Source organism: Microtus pennsylvanicus, chromosome 5 (assembly GCF_037038515.1).
Source record: "Microtus pennsylvanicus isolate mMicPen1 chromosome 5, mMicPen1.hap1, whole genome shotgun sequence".
Taxonomy (NCBI): Eukaryota; Metazoa; Chordata; class Mammalia; order Rodentia; family Cricetidae; genus Microtus; species Microtus pennsylvanicus.
The window spans coordinates 109,108,538-109,125,420 of NC_134583.1; the positions used below are offsets into that span (position 1 = coordinate 109,108,538).

General features: G+C 45.3%; 1 protein-coding gene across 1 annotated transcript in view; it reads left to right on the forward strand.

Annotated features, from left to right (window-relative positions):
• Rcl1 (RNA terminal phosphate cyclase like 1) overlaps nucleotides 1–16,094 on the forward strand; it is a 45,602-nt gene extending 29,508 nt beyond the window's left edge. Inside the window, exons 7-9 of the mRNA XM_075973795.1 lie at nucleotides 2,315–2,471; nucleotides 5,407–5,510; nucleotides 15,393–16,094. Of these exons, the coding sequence (XP_075829910.1) occupies nucleotides 2,315–2,471; nucleotides 5,407–5,510; nucleotides 15,393–15,543 (412 nt within the window). The 3' untranslated portion in view covers nucleotides 15,544–16,094. The remainder of the gene's footprint in view (nucleotides 1–2,314; nucleotides 2,472–5,406; nucleotides 5,511–15,392) is intronic.
• Nucleotides 16,095–16,883: the final 789 nt, after the last annotated feature.

Genomic DNA, 16,883 nt, shown 5'->3' on the forward strand with positions numbered 1-16,883 from the left:
GAGTGTGAGTGAGCAGTCTGGCTTTCACACAGCCCAGTGGAAAGTGATGGTGTCAGAGGTCAGGGCTGGAAGGATGTGTACACAGAGCTGGCCCTTCCCCCTGGGGGTGGAAAGGTCATTGACACTTCCATACCTTTTGTTACTCAACCACCAGAACATTCTTCATTTACACATTGAGTGTAATGATGTATCCCAGGATAACTGTAAACGTTATATTTAAAGAGAGTGTGTGTGTTCTATCAATGTGTCTAGCACTCAGTGCATACGATAGAAATGGTAACTCCTAATGTTGGCCTTTTCTTCCTGCCTTCTACCTTACCTGTAGGTCTGGAATCGATGGGTCAGTTCTATTTTGGAGGGCATTGGGAGGGCTGGGGAAAGATAGTGGTAGCGAAGCTGAGTGTTCCAGGATAGTCTGTTCTCAGATCTCTCGCTTTACTGGAGTGGGCAGGAGGGAAACAGTGCAGGCCTGGAGGCCGTGCTGCCTGCCACCAGCTATAGTATAGTGTTTTCTAGTGTCACTGGCCCACCTGACCTGGTATAGAGTAGCGGCCTTACATATAGATCCGGGTATGGACGTGATGTTCATTAGCTTCAAAGTCCATTAGAAAGTTATGTATAAAAGCAATATGCGATTTTCATTTATGTTTAGTCTTTAAATTCCAAGTTACTGGTCATAAATCATTGTTAAATCATGTCTGGATTGCACCAATCTGATCAAGTGATGGAGCCACACAAGGAGGAAGGGTCATTACAATGTGGTGTTCAAGGCCTGGAGCCCTGGGAGCTAGCACCTCTTAGTAACAGCTGTTAGTACTTAGACCACCATGCACATTGGCCCAGTGTAGTACATTGTGACTTACACAGTCATTACTTAAAAAAAAAAGTAATAAATGACCGTATGCGCACTGCCTCCATGCTAGATGTGCAGGTTTGCCTTGTGACTCAAAAGCGTCTTGTATGTCGCACTAGAATTTTATACGTGTCTCTAGTGATGAGTGATGTTTGTTAAATATGAGTCAGATGCTCTGGAACCTTGGCTTTGGTAGGTGGTACAAACCTCTGACTAAGTAGATAATTGTTTTCAAGAAGTTAGAAACTGGGCAATAGAATTCTTCCACGTAGGCAGTCACTACCGTGCGTGCAGAGCATCATTAGCCAGCTTTGGTGGTGCATGTCTGTAATCCTAGTCCTCCTTGCAGGCTGAGACAGCAGGATCGTGAGTTTGAGGCCAGCTGGGGGCTACATAAAAAGAAAAATGAAATAAACATAATTATCCTTCTAGTTTTTCTGGAATCATTTTGGCCAGTGTTCTGGATATAGAAAACATTTGGAGAACAGCGTTGAGCAGTGTTAAAAGAGACAGCACTGTTGCAATTGTGTATGGACTGTGCCATTGAGAAAGCTTTTTGAGGGGTGTATTTACTTTGCAATGGACAAAGTTCATTTCAGCATCAAATCCGGCAGATTTGTGGAGAGGTGCTTCTTTTTCTTGTTTACGGGCTGGTTATTTATTTTCCATTCTTCTGGCTAAATTGGTTGTCATTGTTTTGTGAGGACAGGATCTTAGGTGCTTACCCAGCATACTTCCAGTTCCTGGCTGTGGAAGCTTCCCTCAGGTGCTTGCTTATTGGATGCATGAGTAAGCCAGCTGTGGTCCTGGACAAGACGATTAGGTTTTAGCTGTTATATTGTAGAAACCATGGCAGAGACCACAATGCCAGCTCATTGACTATAGTTAGTGCTGTCTCCAGACAAAAGTGCAAAGGTGGAACTCCTTTGCCTTTTCTGGTTTCATGCTTGTCATTATGGAAACATCTAGTATTTCTTAGGCTTGAAGGCAGATGGTTGTAGTAAGTTCTGAATGGGCTCTGTAGTTGAGGGTCGAATGGACACTGGAGAACTTCCTTAGACTCTGGAATCTGTAGGGCCTGCATTTGAGACTTGCCTTTGTCACTTTTGAACAGAGTGGACCTGGTTCAGGCTGCTTATTCCCAGCATATTCTCATTCGTGAAATGAGGGCAGTGGTAACTTCTCAACAAGACTGAAATAGCCCTGGTGCATGCTCGGTACCTAGAAGCCTGTTGACATCATATTCTGTGATCGTTATAAACACATTGAGAGTCTTTGCAAAGGGCAGGGAGGGAGAAAGTACGAGATTAGAAGACTAACTGGAAATGCAAACTTGTCTCTTGCCTTGGTTCTGCTTTGTGCGCCTCGGTAGTCTTATTTCTTGAATGAAGAAGGCATACCCGTCGCTGTCTGCTGCCATGTGTGCCTTTACTTACTCAGTGTCTGCCTTTGAATCACTAGGTCTCCAGGCTTTGGACTGTCACTGGTGGCAGAGACTACCAACGGTACCTTCCTGAGCGCTGAACTGGCCTCTAATCCCCAGGGCCAGGGAGCAGCAGTTCTTCCTGAGGACCTCGGCAGGAACTGTGCGAAGCTGCTGCTTGAAGAAATCTACAGGGTATGCCCCTGCCTCTGCAGATGCGGGGAAAGGAGCAGTCTGAAGAAGGGAGCGGATGTCTTTATAGCCCTCTTTATTCCTTCTAAGCACATACACTAGCGAGCTAACCTGTGCTTGTGCACTAGGTGTTTAGAATGCACTAGTTTGAGGGGTTCATTGAATTAGTCCATGAGCAGAGATCTGTTGGGACGTAGAACAAATAGGTTTTAATGGAGACAGGAGAGAAATGGAGCAGTCAGAAAAGTGAGTGAAGTTCAGTAGGACACAGAAGCAGGAGAATGAAGTGAGATGGAGACCGGCACACTGACTTCTCATTCTCTCTCTCTCCCTCTCTCTATCCTCATCTGTTTTTATTTTATGTGCATGAGTGTCCTGCCTGTGTGTATATATGTGTATCACACGCATACCTGTGCCTGCAGAGGCCAGAAGAAGTTGTCAGATCCCCTGCAACACACAACTCTGAGCCACTGTGTGGGTATTATGGTTAATCTTGGTTCTCTGCAAGAGTAGCAAGTGTTCTTAACCACCATGCCACCTCTTTAGCCCTGGGGGTATTCTCTTTTTATGCCCCCCCTTCCCATGCGCATGCACCAAACATTCTTATGGACTCACCTTCAGATTTGTCAAGGTAGAAATCTGGATTTTCGTGGATAATTTGCAGTATTTCTAGAGTACTGAAGACCATCTAGAGAAGACCGAGGCTGTCGCAGCGTGGAGGAGGCTGTGTGAGAACTGGGCAGTGGGAAAGACTTCAGCCAGTTACCATTTTCCACCTGCCGTTCTCCGGGTAGATGCAGCGCAGGTTGACTGCATTCTTCGTGGCCACAAACTGTTGATCACAGGCACAATAAACACAATCATAAGTGAGCACACATTTCACTCTGCCATGTCTGAGGTGAAGGAGGTTGTGGGGGAAGAGAAGATGCTGGAAAAGGAAAATATGTTTCTAAGGGAGCACGTTATGGGTACAGTCCGCAGAATGACCACACAGTAGAGGATTGTTTAACATTGCAGTTGCTCACCTGAGCCAAGCCTGGCATTGAAACCTGCTCAGTGGTCATGTGACAGAATGTCGGCATTCTCACAGTGGCATCAAGGGGACTGAATTGCTTCAGAATTAAGTAAGCACTGGTCCTTAGTGGCTGTTTGTAACCTAATTAAAGCTGGGAGAGTCTCCTGAAGAGCATGGCATAGCCTTGTGCTTGCTTCTGGGAGCAGGGGAGGCAGGAAGTGAGGGCCTCCTCAAGACAAGGCCTGTCAGGAATCTTGTGTAGCCAGGTCTGGTGCAGGGGTTTTGTTTTGTTTTGTTTTGCCACATCAGCTCATTTTTGATGACAGATTTAGCATTGGTTTTGAAAGACAAGTGATGATTAGATATTTGTGGGTAAGTAATGGAGCCACCGATTCACCAGTTACTCAATCATGGTTTCATTAAATGTTCTGTCTGTATGTTGGGTTGGGGAAAGGTATGGTGATAGCTGTCTGTCTGTCTCTAAAGTACTTGTTGGCTTGTATAGGTCTTCATTTCCTGACCTCGTGGCTGATTTGTCCTCTCTGACTGTGGGGACACTTCTGTTCCTTTCTAGTAGACCGTGAGAGAATGAAAAACCTTGTGTTCCAGAGAAGCTCAGCAGGAGTCCATGGACACAGCTGGAGTTTGGGTTTCATATCTCATTAATAGCAGACTCGAGCCCTGGAGTAAAAACATGGCCGACCAGTTCCAGGAGGAAAACATACATCCTGGATTAGATATTGGATTCTTATCTTTTATTGAGATCTTTTAAAAGCCATTATTGTTCCTCAGCCAAATTTGTTTTAGTCACTAAGAAAACTTTGTGTGATTGTCTCTAGTCTTTAGTAAAAGGATGAAAATACACTGCTTTTTGACCAATTCTCTGTACGTCTGTGGTGTGACATATGGGTGATAAAAACCCTCCCATCTGAAGATGCTCTTTTTTTTTTAAATCAGAATTGTGAGTCTCTGACCCAGCTCCTTTTGCCCGTGGGTTACCATGCCCTGCTGGTTCTGTCCTGTTCTGTCCACTGCCCTGCTTTCTTTCTTTCCGCCTCACCTCACTTCACACTCCCATGGGAGCTGCTCTCCTTGTCTTCACAGGGGCTGTCTTTCCCACATCCTCCTCAGCCTCCCTCTCTGAGTCTGTGTTTCTCCCTCCAAACTTGGGCTTGGTCTCTTTCTGTCTGTGAGCAGAGCCCCTACTCTGACTGCTTACCTTCCTGGAATACAATGGTATTTGTGAGCAGTTAGAAAAGCCCCACCTCAGGTACTGCTCACCCCTCTTTATCCTGAGAGTACATGTGTCTCTGTAGAGCCTGGCCGCTTCCCATTGGCTGTGAGCCATTCCACCATGCTGCTCTTCTCTTCTTTCCCAGGCCTGCCTATCCCTCCAGGCCATTTCAAATGCCTGCTTCTGTTGTTGGGCAAGTAACACCCGTGTCTGTGCCCTCACATCTTGTAGCCCGCCACCACCCCTCCTTCCATGGTATCCTGTACATGGACCCTGGCATATTTACTGTATTAAGATCTCTTCAGTACCTAATCCAAGTCAGCTGAGGATGGTGCAATAGCAGCTCGGTCTAGGAAGCAGGCGGAAGAGAAAAGTTTAATTTTAGTCAGGCTCAGGAAAATGGAACAAGAGCCGTGAACCAATTAGTTTTGTTCATCAGATTTCCTGTTTTGCATGGAAAAGGAGCTATTGTCCTAAAAGTTCACTGAATGAAATGAAAAATGATTCTTGTTCTTTATTAACTTGAGCGGGATGGGTTTTCAGAAGGCCAACTACCTACGAGTGTTTGCACTTCAGTCCACTATTCTGGAACCTCTGGTATTCTGAGTGTCTCTGCTCCTCTCTCTACCTGTTGGGTCCCCTTTTCTGGTTTGTACTATGACTAATCATTAGAGTGTTTGTGTTTACAGGGCGGATGTGTGGACTCGACCAACCAAAGTCTAGTTCTGCTGCTCATGACCCTTGGACAGCAGGACGTTTCCAAAGTGCTGCTGGGACCACTCTCCCCCTACACGTAAGCTCTTTTCATTTGGCCTCATTGTTCTGTTCAGTTTGATTTTCTGACCAACAGAATGACAAGGTGTGCAGTGTGTAGCCTGTGACCACAGCAGTGTGCCTGCTTGTGTTGATCTTTAACCAGCCACACTTGTGACTGCTTGCCGGCTGGTGTCTATTTAGTCCATGGGTTTGTGCCTTCCCTTCTTCCGTGACAGCTGTATCAGATATATATTGGGCAGGTCTTGTGTCTGTGCTTGATGTTATGTTAATATTCTCAAGATAAACTTTTATGTAGCTATGAAGTTTTTCCAGTCCCATCTTTTCGATAGCGTTCTTACTGTGGCAAATGGGCCATTTTTCCAGTGATATAACTTATTAGCTGGCTGGAAGAGAGAAATTCGTAGGAATGTTACCAAACCAGCTGGGAAGTTACAGAGGTGAGTTTAGGCAGTATCAGGTGGATATTAGCAGAAATTAACTGCTAAGGTATAAAAATTTGCACACTCCAAGAATAGTAGCTAGCCAGAAGACTCAACTTACAGAGCTCAAAGCGAAAGAAACATTTCTAGTCAGGAATAAATGATCAGGTTTAGAAACAGGCGTGTGTGTGTGAGTGTGTGTGTGTGTGTGTGTGTGTGTGTGTGTGTGTGTGTGTGTACACGTACACGTGTACATGCTTACAGACTTAAAGATAGCTGTGTGGTCAGCTAGGGTGGTAAATTGGGGTTGCAGGTAGATCTGAGACTGAACTGTCCTTTTTCGGTTATCATGGTACCGATGCTGTATGTCTGAAAGGTACAGTACTGTGATAACTGAAGAATGGTGGTGCCATCACGTTGGGGGCGGCGCTTTGGGAACTGGAAGCTTGAAAGAGATTCTTTTACTTTTCGAGTTGGCAGTGTAAGTTTTTTGGAACAGAAGATGAGAGAGAATACACTGTTTTAGCAGCAGGGGAGACTGGTGAGCAGGACCTGAAAAGCCACACTGATAATATGTGTAAAGTGTTTCACAGGCCAGGAAACCTAGAGTTGAGCAATCTGAGTGGCACGCTAACTCTAGTAGTTAGCATTGCTCAAAGAGAATGGCGCTGGGGCATTCAGAGAGGGGATAGGAGGTGAGCACAGCACCCCTGGTGCAGGATTCGCCTCCCATCAGGGCTGCACGAAGCAGCTGGTGGTTGTGTGAGCATGCTGGGGCTGTCAGCTTCTTAGCTGGCCAGTGCTGTGTTCAGCTTCTGCCCCAGGGCAGTGGAGGCCTTGTGGCTCTCCTGGAGACAGCAAGAGGCACTGTCCTAATGTATGTGATCCAGGGCTTGGGCCTTGGCAGAACATCATGTGAACATGGAATGTATGTTTTATCTTTTTGTTTTATTGAAGGTTTTTTTAAGAAGTTGTTTCTGGGGAGTGATTCGGTTTGGCTCTGGGGTCTTAATGTCTGCAGCCTCCCTGGAGACAGCTAGGATGTGACTGTTCCATCCTCACTATGTCCTTCACCATATAATCCTTCAGATTTTCTTTCTTCTTCCAGAAACCTAAAATTACTGCAGCTCCTGGGAAAACAGTAGTCTGCTCTGAGTGGAGATTTAAAAGAGTAGACCAGATGGGAGCATTCTGTGCCTGAAGATTTGGGCCTGGGGCATGGCCACGTGCTCCTCCCAGGGGCTTTTCACAGGGTGGGAAAGTGCCCCACAAACCCTCCCCCCACACGCATACCCCACCTGCCCCAAGCACTTAAGGTGTAAGCAAGCACAGACGAAGGAAAGGGAGTTATGATAAGAAAAGACATTCTGTGCTTGGGACCCTTTTGTCCTTAATCTTGTGGGAAGTTCTAGCATCTCAGAAAGATGAAGGTGAGTATGGGCCCTTACAGGCATAATTGCCTGTATCTGTTAATGGGACAGGCTCCATGACTCATCGTGGGGATACGGAGTACCATGTGCATTTTATTGTGCCATTAAAGTCATAGTAATACAGTTTTTGAACCTCGCTTTCCTCAAGGAAAACAGAAAGAAGAGAATTCATTTGGGAAAAAAAAATGTATATTTCTTCTGGCAGTTTGTGTGTGTTTGATTCACAGTAGTAGTGTCTTAAGTGACATCTTTTTTTTTTCTTGAGAAATATTGATTTTATTAAGTGACATCTTTTTTTTTTCTTGAGAAATATTGATTTTATTTTTTTCTCTGTTCCCCTCCCTTCCTCTGCCCTCCCCTTCAACCCTCTCCCATAGCTCCCCATGCTCCCAGTTTACTCAGGAGATCTTGTCTTTTTCTACTTTCCGTGTAGATTAGATCCATGTATGTCTCTCTTAGGGTCCTTATTGTTGTCTAGGTTCTCTAGGATTGTGTTTTGTGGGCTGGTTTTCTTTGCTTTATTTTTAAAAACCACTTATGAGTGAGTACATGTGATAATTGTCTTTCTGGTTCTGAGTTACTGTTTTCTAGCTTCATCCATTTGCCTGCAAAATTCAAGACATCGTTTTTTTGTTTGTTTGTTTGTTTTGTTTTTGGTTTTTCGAGACAGGGTTTCTCTGTGGCTTTGGAGCCTGTCCTGGAACTAACTCTGTAGACCAGGCTGGTCTCGAACTCACAGAGATCCGCCTGCCTCTGCCTCCCGAGTGCTGGGATTAAAGGCGTGCGCCACCACCGCCCGGCGACATCGTTATTTTTTTTCTGATGTGTAGTACTCCATTGTGTAAATGTGCCACATTTTTCCTTATCCATTCTTTGGTTGGAGGGCATTTAGGTTGTTACCAGATTCTGGCTGTGACAAACAATTCTGCTATGTTGAGCTACTATAGTTGAGCACATGCCCTTGTGGCACGATTGAGCATCCTTTGGATATATACCCAAAAGTATTATTACTGAGTCTTGAGGAAGGTTGTTTCCTAATTTTCTGAGAAATCACCACACTGATATCCAAAAGGACTGTACCAGCTTGCACTCCTACCAGCAATGCAGAAGTGTTTCCTTTTCCCCACAACCTCTCCAGCATAAGTTGTTATCCTTGTTTTTGATCTTGGCCATTCTTACAGGAATCTCAGAGTTGTTTTGATTTGCCTTTCTCTGATGGCTAAGGATATTGAGCATTTCCTTAAGTGTCTTTCAGCCATTTTAGATTCCTCTGTTGAGAGTTCTCTGAGCACCAGGACTAAGAATGTTTTCTCTCTGTGTTTAGGCCCTTGTTGTGAAGTCAGGGGAGCTGTGTCCCTCCCTGCCCTGTTCTCCCTATTGCTAGAGGAGGTTGCTATTTCCATCCCTCTGTACTATTTGAGAAAAATAGTCTACATGTTTGAAAAGTCTAGAAGTTTGAACTTTTTGAGGCCCGACAGTTTTTCTCAGTAGAATAAATATTATTGGATATAATAGACTTGTGAAGGAAATCTCTTTTGAATTTGAATATTGCTGGCTTCCAGTTGGTGACAGTATTTCTACCCTGTACCCACAAGCTTAGTTTATAGTTTAGGGAGAAATTATACTTTATCTAGGAGTTGAAGTAACATCAACAAATACATATATATATATATATATATATGATCAATCAATCATCAGGTGTCTTAGAACGCTCAGAAATCGAGACAGAAGGTCAGAGCTGGGCTTTGGCAGTCTGTGCATAGGCCTTGGAGTCCGACCTGTCTGGACTTAAGTTCTGTCTGTGCCACGCAGCCCCCAGGGAGGCCTATGTTGAGCATCTCCCAACCTCTGTCAATAACGTGGATGTTTGGGTGTTAGCAGCATTCATGGCACCACCTGAGGAGCTCATCCTGCCTGGACCCCCCTTATCCAGTTCGTTCCCCCATCATGGCACTTTGGGCACCAGGAGGTAAAATCAGCTGTCCATTAGCTACCGAGCTGTCTCTAAATCTTTTACTTTTAAGATTGCAGCTGACTCCTAGTCATACTCCTTTACAAACTGTGCGTTCTTATTTATTCCTCCCCAGAATCGTGCAGGGAATGTTTGCTTAACAGACATAGTGTTTACTGTGAGTAGAGCACTTGTTTGATTGGTTTTTATTTTTATTCTTTTCTGTTTCTGGTACTAGAGAGCAAACCCGGTACTATATGCTGTTCAGCCAAGCAAGTGCTCTGCCACTCAGCCAGAGAGCCTCAACCTTCCGATAATTTTTTTTAAAACTACTTCTTCCTTTATTTTTTTGAGATTGTAGTAGAATTACATCATTTCCCTTTCCTGCCTCCAAACTCTCCCATATACCCTTCTTTGCTCTCTTTATTCATGGCCTCTTTTTCCATGAATTGTTACATACATAAATGTGTACACACTATTCCTAAATACGTAAATGTACTCTGTTCAGTCTGTATAATGTTACTTGTATATCTGTCTTCAGGGCTGACCATTGGTATTGGTATTGGATGCGCCCTTCCCTGGGGAAGACTATTTCTCCTGTTCTCAGCGTTCCGTAGTTATCTGTAGTCTTTGTACGGGGCTGAGGCCTTAGGGGCCTCCCCACGCTCTTCCGCTTTACCGTGTCTGTTCTTCTCCTTGTCCAGCTCATGCTTAGGCAGCCGTGTTGGTGAGACTCTATGGGTGTAGCTTCTAACATTTCTAGAAGATAGAATCTCCTTTGGCTCTTAAAATCTACTCTCCCAACCCCCCTCTAAAACGTTTCCCAAGCGTTAGGTAGGTACTAGAATTTTAGTCATATCTATCAGCTGGGACTGGGTTCCACAACTCTGCGCTTTGATTCGTCATGGTTTTCTGTAATGGTCTCCATCTGCTGCAAAGAGAAATTCCCTTGATGTGTGAAGACTATACTTACCTCTGAGTACAGGACAAATATTTAGGATGTAGTTAGGAATTAATGCTGGTTTAGAAAAGTGGTGGTTATCGGTTCTCCTCCAAGACCCACAACTTCATTAGCCCTGGATAGTTGAGTGGGTTTCCAGGACCAGGCATGGTGTCTCTTGTGCTAGACAGAAAGATGTCTTTTTACATCTTTTAACTCATGTAGTTTTCAGCCTAACCCTGTGTGAGTTGACAAGGAAGGTGCCATTGTGAGCATCGTCTTAGATGATAAGACATGTCACTTGCCGAGGTCACACAGAAAGCAAGTGGGGTTCGGACTGGGACAGTTGTATTGGGGTGCTGCTTCTCTTCCCACTGTTAGCTCACGTAAGCTGGGATCCCGTCCACTGTCTCCAGCTTCTGCCACACCTTAGACCATGCCCCCTTTAAACTGTAATAATGACTTCTTTCCTTTAGTTATGGGAGTGCTGAGGTGCAAAAGCCTTTTTAAACCTCAGCTGCTCAGGGCTTCTTGCGCATGTGGCTAAGCACACCTGTGTGACAGTCTCCTGATTATTGGCTTTGCTGCCTGCTGGGAGCCCCTGCAACGTCCTGTCATACTTCTTAAATCTCAATCTGTTTGCATTACAGTAAGATAAAATGGCAGCTGCTTGTGCAGAGTGGTTGGCTAGCAGTGCAGCCAGCCTGGTTCTGTTTCCTGTTGCCTCTAACCGAGTTTAATGACGTCATTCTCTGAGTAGAGCTTAAATGTTGTTGGCATCAAACACACCACTGATCGCAAAAGCTTCCGTGTACTGACTGCAGGGGACCATGGGAAGCAGTCTTTCCTCCTCTCAGATCTTGTCCCTCAGGCTCAGGGAGAACCCTTACACCTAACATGTCGCTGAAGCTAACTCTAACCCCCATCCAGGTTCGAGAAACCTGCTGGATTGGTGGAGCAGGAGGCAGGATTTTCTGCTGAGTCTCTAGCGAGTGGCCAACCTGTCGCTGCTCCCTCTCCTTGTGCTTCCCAGGGCACTTAGAGGGGCCGTGTCTGAACCTGTCCGGTCCTGCTTGTTGGGATTCTCTGGGCAGATGGTCCTTACCTGTTGACAGTGGCAGTGGGAACAACCAACCTTTGGAAATCTACAGAGACAATTATCTCTGTTTCCAGAAGTCTCTGAAACCTGCTTGTCAGATAGACTGGAGTCTTTCATAGAAAAGTCTTGTTTGTTTTGACACTGAATCACTTAGTTCTGGGGGAAAAAATAACACTGCAAGTCATAGATCCAGTTGTCAAGTGAAGAATTAAGATTCTTCATTTAAAAGTTATACAAAACTACAGTTGCCTGGATTGGCTGACCTATAAGAAAAGCTGCTCCTTGCTCTAAGGTCAGTTTTCCCTTTGTTAAGGAAGCTGTTTGGATTTAATACCATCCCTGGTTATTTTTCAACTTCAGTTTTGCTTTTGAATACCCCAGCTACAGAAGCTGTGGGGAGGAGGCTGGAGATGAGAGAAGGCCATTCTTACACATACCTCAATCCCATCCGGTATAGCCTTCCTCAGACAGCTTCAACAGTTGGCAGAAGACCATGTAGAAAGCCCAAACAGCCTTTGCTTTTCTCAACTGTTCCAGAAGCTACAAATCCCTCAGGGCTGCACACACACAGGCCCACACACTCAGTTCTGCATCCCGCCCACCCTCCAAGAACCAAACAAGCTGAAGTCCTCAGGAGTTCTGCCAGCTTGTGAGGGCGTCTGGTTTTTTGAGCACAGTCGAATGATTCAGAGTGAAGTAGCTGGGAGAGACCCAGAGGGATGCCTGCCTCAGGCCCGTGTTGGTATACCACAGCAGTGAGGGACAAGCTTCCCCTTGGCGTGCAGAAGAGGAGGGAGGGTGGGCCTGCTGTTTTACGTGCTGTTGCCTGCTGGAAGTTTGGCCACAGATGGGGCTTATTTATCTGTGGGGTCATGTCTTTGTCTTTTTCCTCTAAGAGAGGAAGGTGGTGCGATGGATAGAGAAAGGGGATGGAAAAAGAAAAAAAAAATGTTTCCCATGGTCAGTAAGACCAGAAAGCCAGCAGGGGGAGAACTGACTTCCTTTAGTGACCAAGAATGTTGAAGTCATTTCTCAGTTACTCCTACCTAACTCTTCAGTTCTCTTTGGTACTTTGTTATTCAGTCCCTTCAGTAGCACAGAGAGTGTCGTGTATGCACCGTAGATGACGTGTGCAGGGGTCGGCACAGTTGTGACAATAACAAGTAGTTCGTAAGCAGGGAACACTGAAGTCCACATGGAGGGAACAATCACGCAGATGGGTGTTACTGCTGAGAAAGGCTCCATGGAAGAGTTAACAGTGGGCTTGGATTATGAAGATGAAGCCTGTGTCTTTTGATGGAGGGACAGCAAAGTAGATTTTCCCTGAGCTCTGGTTATACCAGGTAGCTTAGTGATTGGTTCCTTTCTTGTGACATGCCAGGTAGCTCAGATGGGGTGAGTTGTTCAGCCCCCCTCTAGTCTCTTGGTGTCTTTCCCCTGCTGTGATGGGATCAGAAGCAGGGGAGGCTCATTACCACAGCAGGCTTTATCCTTACTTTCATACATAATTGACAAGGGCTAAGACCCAGGATCAGTACATTTTTTTAAAATCTCATATAAATTTGTATTTATTTAAACAGCCATATCTTAGTATAATTTACATGGCCATACAGTCTACCCATTTACAGTGTACAGTTTAACAGTTTTTAGTATGCTCATAGAGTTGAATAACCACAGTCTAATTTTAGAACATTTTTATCACCCGGAAAGAAACCCTGTACACATTTGTGGTCTCTGCCCACTCTGCCCACTCTTCCAGCTCTCTGCCTCAGTAATGGAGGTTTGATGTAGTTGTTTTGCTTTCTCAAGGCAGTGTTTTTCTGCTTAGCCCTTGCTGTCCCGGATCTCTGTAGACCAGGGTGGCCTCACACTCATATAGATCCGCCTACCGCTGCCTCCCAAGTTTTGGAATTAAAGACATGTACCACTAAACCTGCAGAAATAGGGTTTTTATTTTGATCATTTCATAGAAAACAAGTCATATAATGTGTGTGTGGTACTTCGTGACCACCTTTGACTTAGCACGGTTTTCAAATCTTGTCCATGTTGTAGCATCTATGTACCATAGCACTTTATTTAGAAAGCTGGGTAACATCCCATTGAATTTGACACATTTATTCTCTCATCAGTGGGTGGCCATTGGGTTGTTCCTGCTTTCGGCTCTTATGAACAGTGCTGTTACAGATGTTTGTGTGTGCGGCTGTTCACTCTCTCAGGCGTGCGTCTAGGTGGTGGGTCATACCTAACTCCTGCTTCACTTTGAGGGGCAGTGTCTTTACATTGCTCTCAGAGCCCGTGAAGTACATTGTTCCCGCTCCACCACGCTTGTGACCGTGTGGCTTTCTTAGTGCTGCCGTCCAGCTGAGCATGAGGTGGTTTCTTCTAGCGGTTTTGCCTTTTCATTTCCCGAATGGCAGGAGATCCAGAGCCTCATTTCATGTGCTTGCTGCTTAATTTTCTTTAAGGGGATTCTACTTGGATCTTTTGCCTGTCGTTTTAATTGCTTTCCTCAATTGTAGTGATTCTTTATCTTTTCTCTTACTGCTGTGATTTTGGTGTTTCTGGCAGCGGTTGTTAAACTGCTCAGTATCTAACAGTAATAAGGTTTACCCTATGGTTTCAGCTCTTACCGAGGCCTTTGAAGTGCTTGAGTTCATTTTTGTGTGTGATGGGAGGAAGAGGTAGGCACAATTCTTTGCTTGTGTTGAGTTCATTTTTGTGTGTGATGGGAGGAAGAGATAGGCACAATTCTTTGCTTGTGAATAATCAGTGATTCCCATATCATTTATGTAATTTTTTCCTGATCAAGCTGTTAACTTGGCCTTAAATTTGAGGGTTTGTTTCTTGACCCTCAGTTCTGTTCCACCGATGTGCACATCCAGAATCAGTATTTTTTAAGTTCCTCGGGCAATCCATGTGCACTTAGAACTGAGTGGCTGCTAGGGAGGTTGGCTGGGTCAGGAAGCAGCACCCCACAGGCGGCGTCTCGCTTTATTGCAGATGAACAGGTGTTTCTCTTAGCGGTGTTTCTTCAGCTTGCTTGATGAGACCCAGCAGGGATGCTTGGAGTAGTAGATTCCTGGCCCTTTGCTCTGACAGCACAGAGTAAAGGAAGGAGGAGAGCATGCGTTTGCATGTGCTGTGAGTCTAGGTTTTTCCAGGAGGACACTTCCTCCAACTCCTAGGAACCTCCTATGTATTTGGTGAATGTTCCAGGTGAGCCAGGTCATACTGAGCTTATCAGGGCTGCTGTTTGAGGTCCTGCAGCCCACCTGAAAAACTGCTGCCTCAGGTCCCCTTGACAGGAACGCTGTTCTTTCTCTTACAGGAATGGTAAGAAAGAGCCTCATGAATCTTTGACAGTGTTCACTGTGAGCTCCTCCCTGGTGCCTTCTTTTCCATTTGTCTCCTGCTAACTGTGCACAAATACAGCTGTTCCCTCTGCTAGGCGAGGGCTCTTCCACAAGCCACATCCGCAGCCTCCCTTCTCCTCTGTTGCTTTATTTAAAATTCTGTAACTGTTGTTAAAACTGAACTTACTTATCTAGTGTATGCCAGCAGATGGAAACTGTCACGGGGAAGCATTTCTTTGTTCATCCTTTCATTTGACTGCAGGAGCCCTAGTACCAGTGCCCGTAGCTAATAGAGACACTCAGGAAATATCGTTGAGACAGTGGAAGGCAGTTCTGGAATTCAGTCTCAGAAATAGTCTCTGTTCGTCTTTTTTACCCTATGAAGCTGTGACTCGTGGAGGTAAATGTTGTACGGACCACTCAAAGTTACCTCCATATTTATGTCCCCTCTAACAAGCATGTGGAACCAAGCGGCTGGGTGTCTGCACTAACCTTTAGCCTCTGTTTCCAGCCAACTTAACCTTGCTGGGTCATGTGTCTCTGCAGGCTGCTCTAGTCCTCTTGGGAAGCTGGCAGCCTTTGAATATTATTGAAGCAGTTTTGATTAGATATTTTTAGTTTCAGTCTTCTTATTCTCAAAAATTAAAATCTTGGCTTTTAAGAGGGCAGAGTTTCTTTTAAAATGAATGTTTTCATTTTCTTTTAGGATAGAATTTTTGCGGCACTTGAAGAGCTTTTTCCAGGTTATGTTTAAAATTGAAACAAAGCCGTGCGGTGAAGAACTCAAGGGTGGGGACAAAGTGCTGATGACCTGCGTTGGTATTGGCTTCTCTAACCTCAGCAAGACTCTCAAGTGACACTGTTGCAGCATAAGGCTCCGTTGTGTATGGACGAAGCAGAAACTGCGAAGGACCAAAGGGACAAGTCCAGATGTGTCCATCCTGGACAGGACAGCCTCGTAACACTGAGGGCTGAATTACTAATTTACCACTGAAAATACTGATGTGCAGATAAAAGACGTCTCTACCATGTGACCTCCAGCTGCTTCTCCAGTGACAGTGGCATTCCTTAGAGGTCCACGCGTGAGCCTCCCAACTCACCTGGAGGAGGAACCCTCAGGAAGCAGTCATGCTGCCAGAACACCCCTGTGTCTTTGGACTGTGGTTTTGTGCAGGATTAGTGCTGCAGTGAGTGTGGAAGCCCTCTGTTGATCGTGACAAACCCTGAGGATGCCGGGGGCTGGGGCATTTGTTTATCTCTTGTCTTGTGAACAAGTTGTGTGGGCACATGCTGAACTTCAACTGGTACACTGTGTTTGCAAGGTTGGGAAGGGGGAGGACAGTTATGGGTGTCTTTAGAGGTTTTCTGTATCCCGGGTATGGCATAAATTTTGTTTTTATTCTTCTAATATCACTAGCGTGTAAATTATTTCTATAAGAAAGTTCAAAAGGATTTTTTATTTGATGTTTATAATGCAAAAACTTTAGATCTGATTTAAAGCCATCACAAGCAGGGTCTGGGATTTTCCTACTTTAAGCTAATATTCCTGTTTCATGGAAGCCAGCAGAGTCCTAGCTATCAAAGTCCTGGGTCAGACAGAACTTTATAGCATAACAGGCAGCATAAATATATTTCAACTGAAGTTTCCTACTGCCAAATCCTGCTGTAGGAGAGGGGCATCACAAGCAAGGAACACGGATGCTGAGGACTCTTCTTTTTCTTAGCAAGTCTGTTTTTTATTCCACTGAAAAGACTTTCAACCCTCAAGACTGCTTACTGCACAGTTTTGAGAAGGGACTTAGGCAGAGACCGATGAGAATGTACAGGGGTCCCAGGACCGTGGCAGATCCCCGCCCCCCCCATCAGTAGATTCTATATGTGACGTGTACACGGTATGGAACCAGTGGCGTTTTCCCTGTTGGGACAGGCTTCGGAAGTCAGGGCAGCCTTGGCCTCGCTCTTCTTTCTCAGGACCCTTTCCTTTTCATTGAAAGGGCAGTGTCCTTTGCTGCTGCCTGAAGACGCAGAGCTGGAGATCTGACCTTGAGGAACACCACCAGGACATTCTGGGCGAGGCCCTGAGCCCAGAGTTTTCCATGTTATAGTCATGTTCTGTTGGTGCATAACGGTTTACAACAATACTCACTCACCCTCCCAGAGTTGGTAGGTCAGCAGTGTGGCAGGTGCGGCTAGCGTC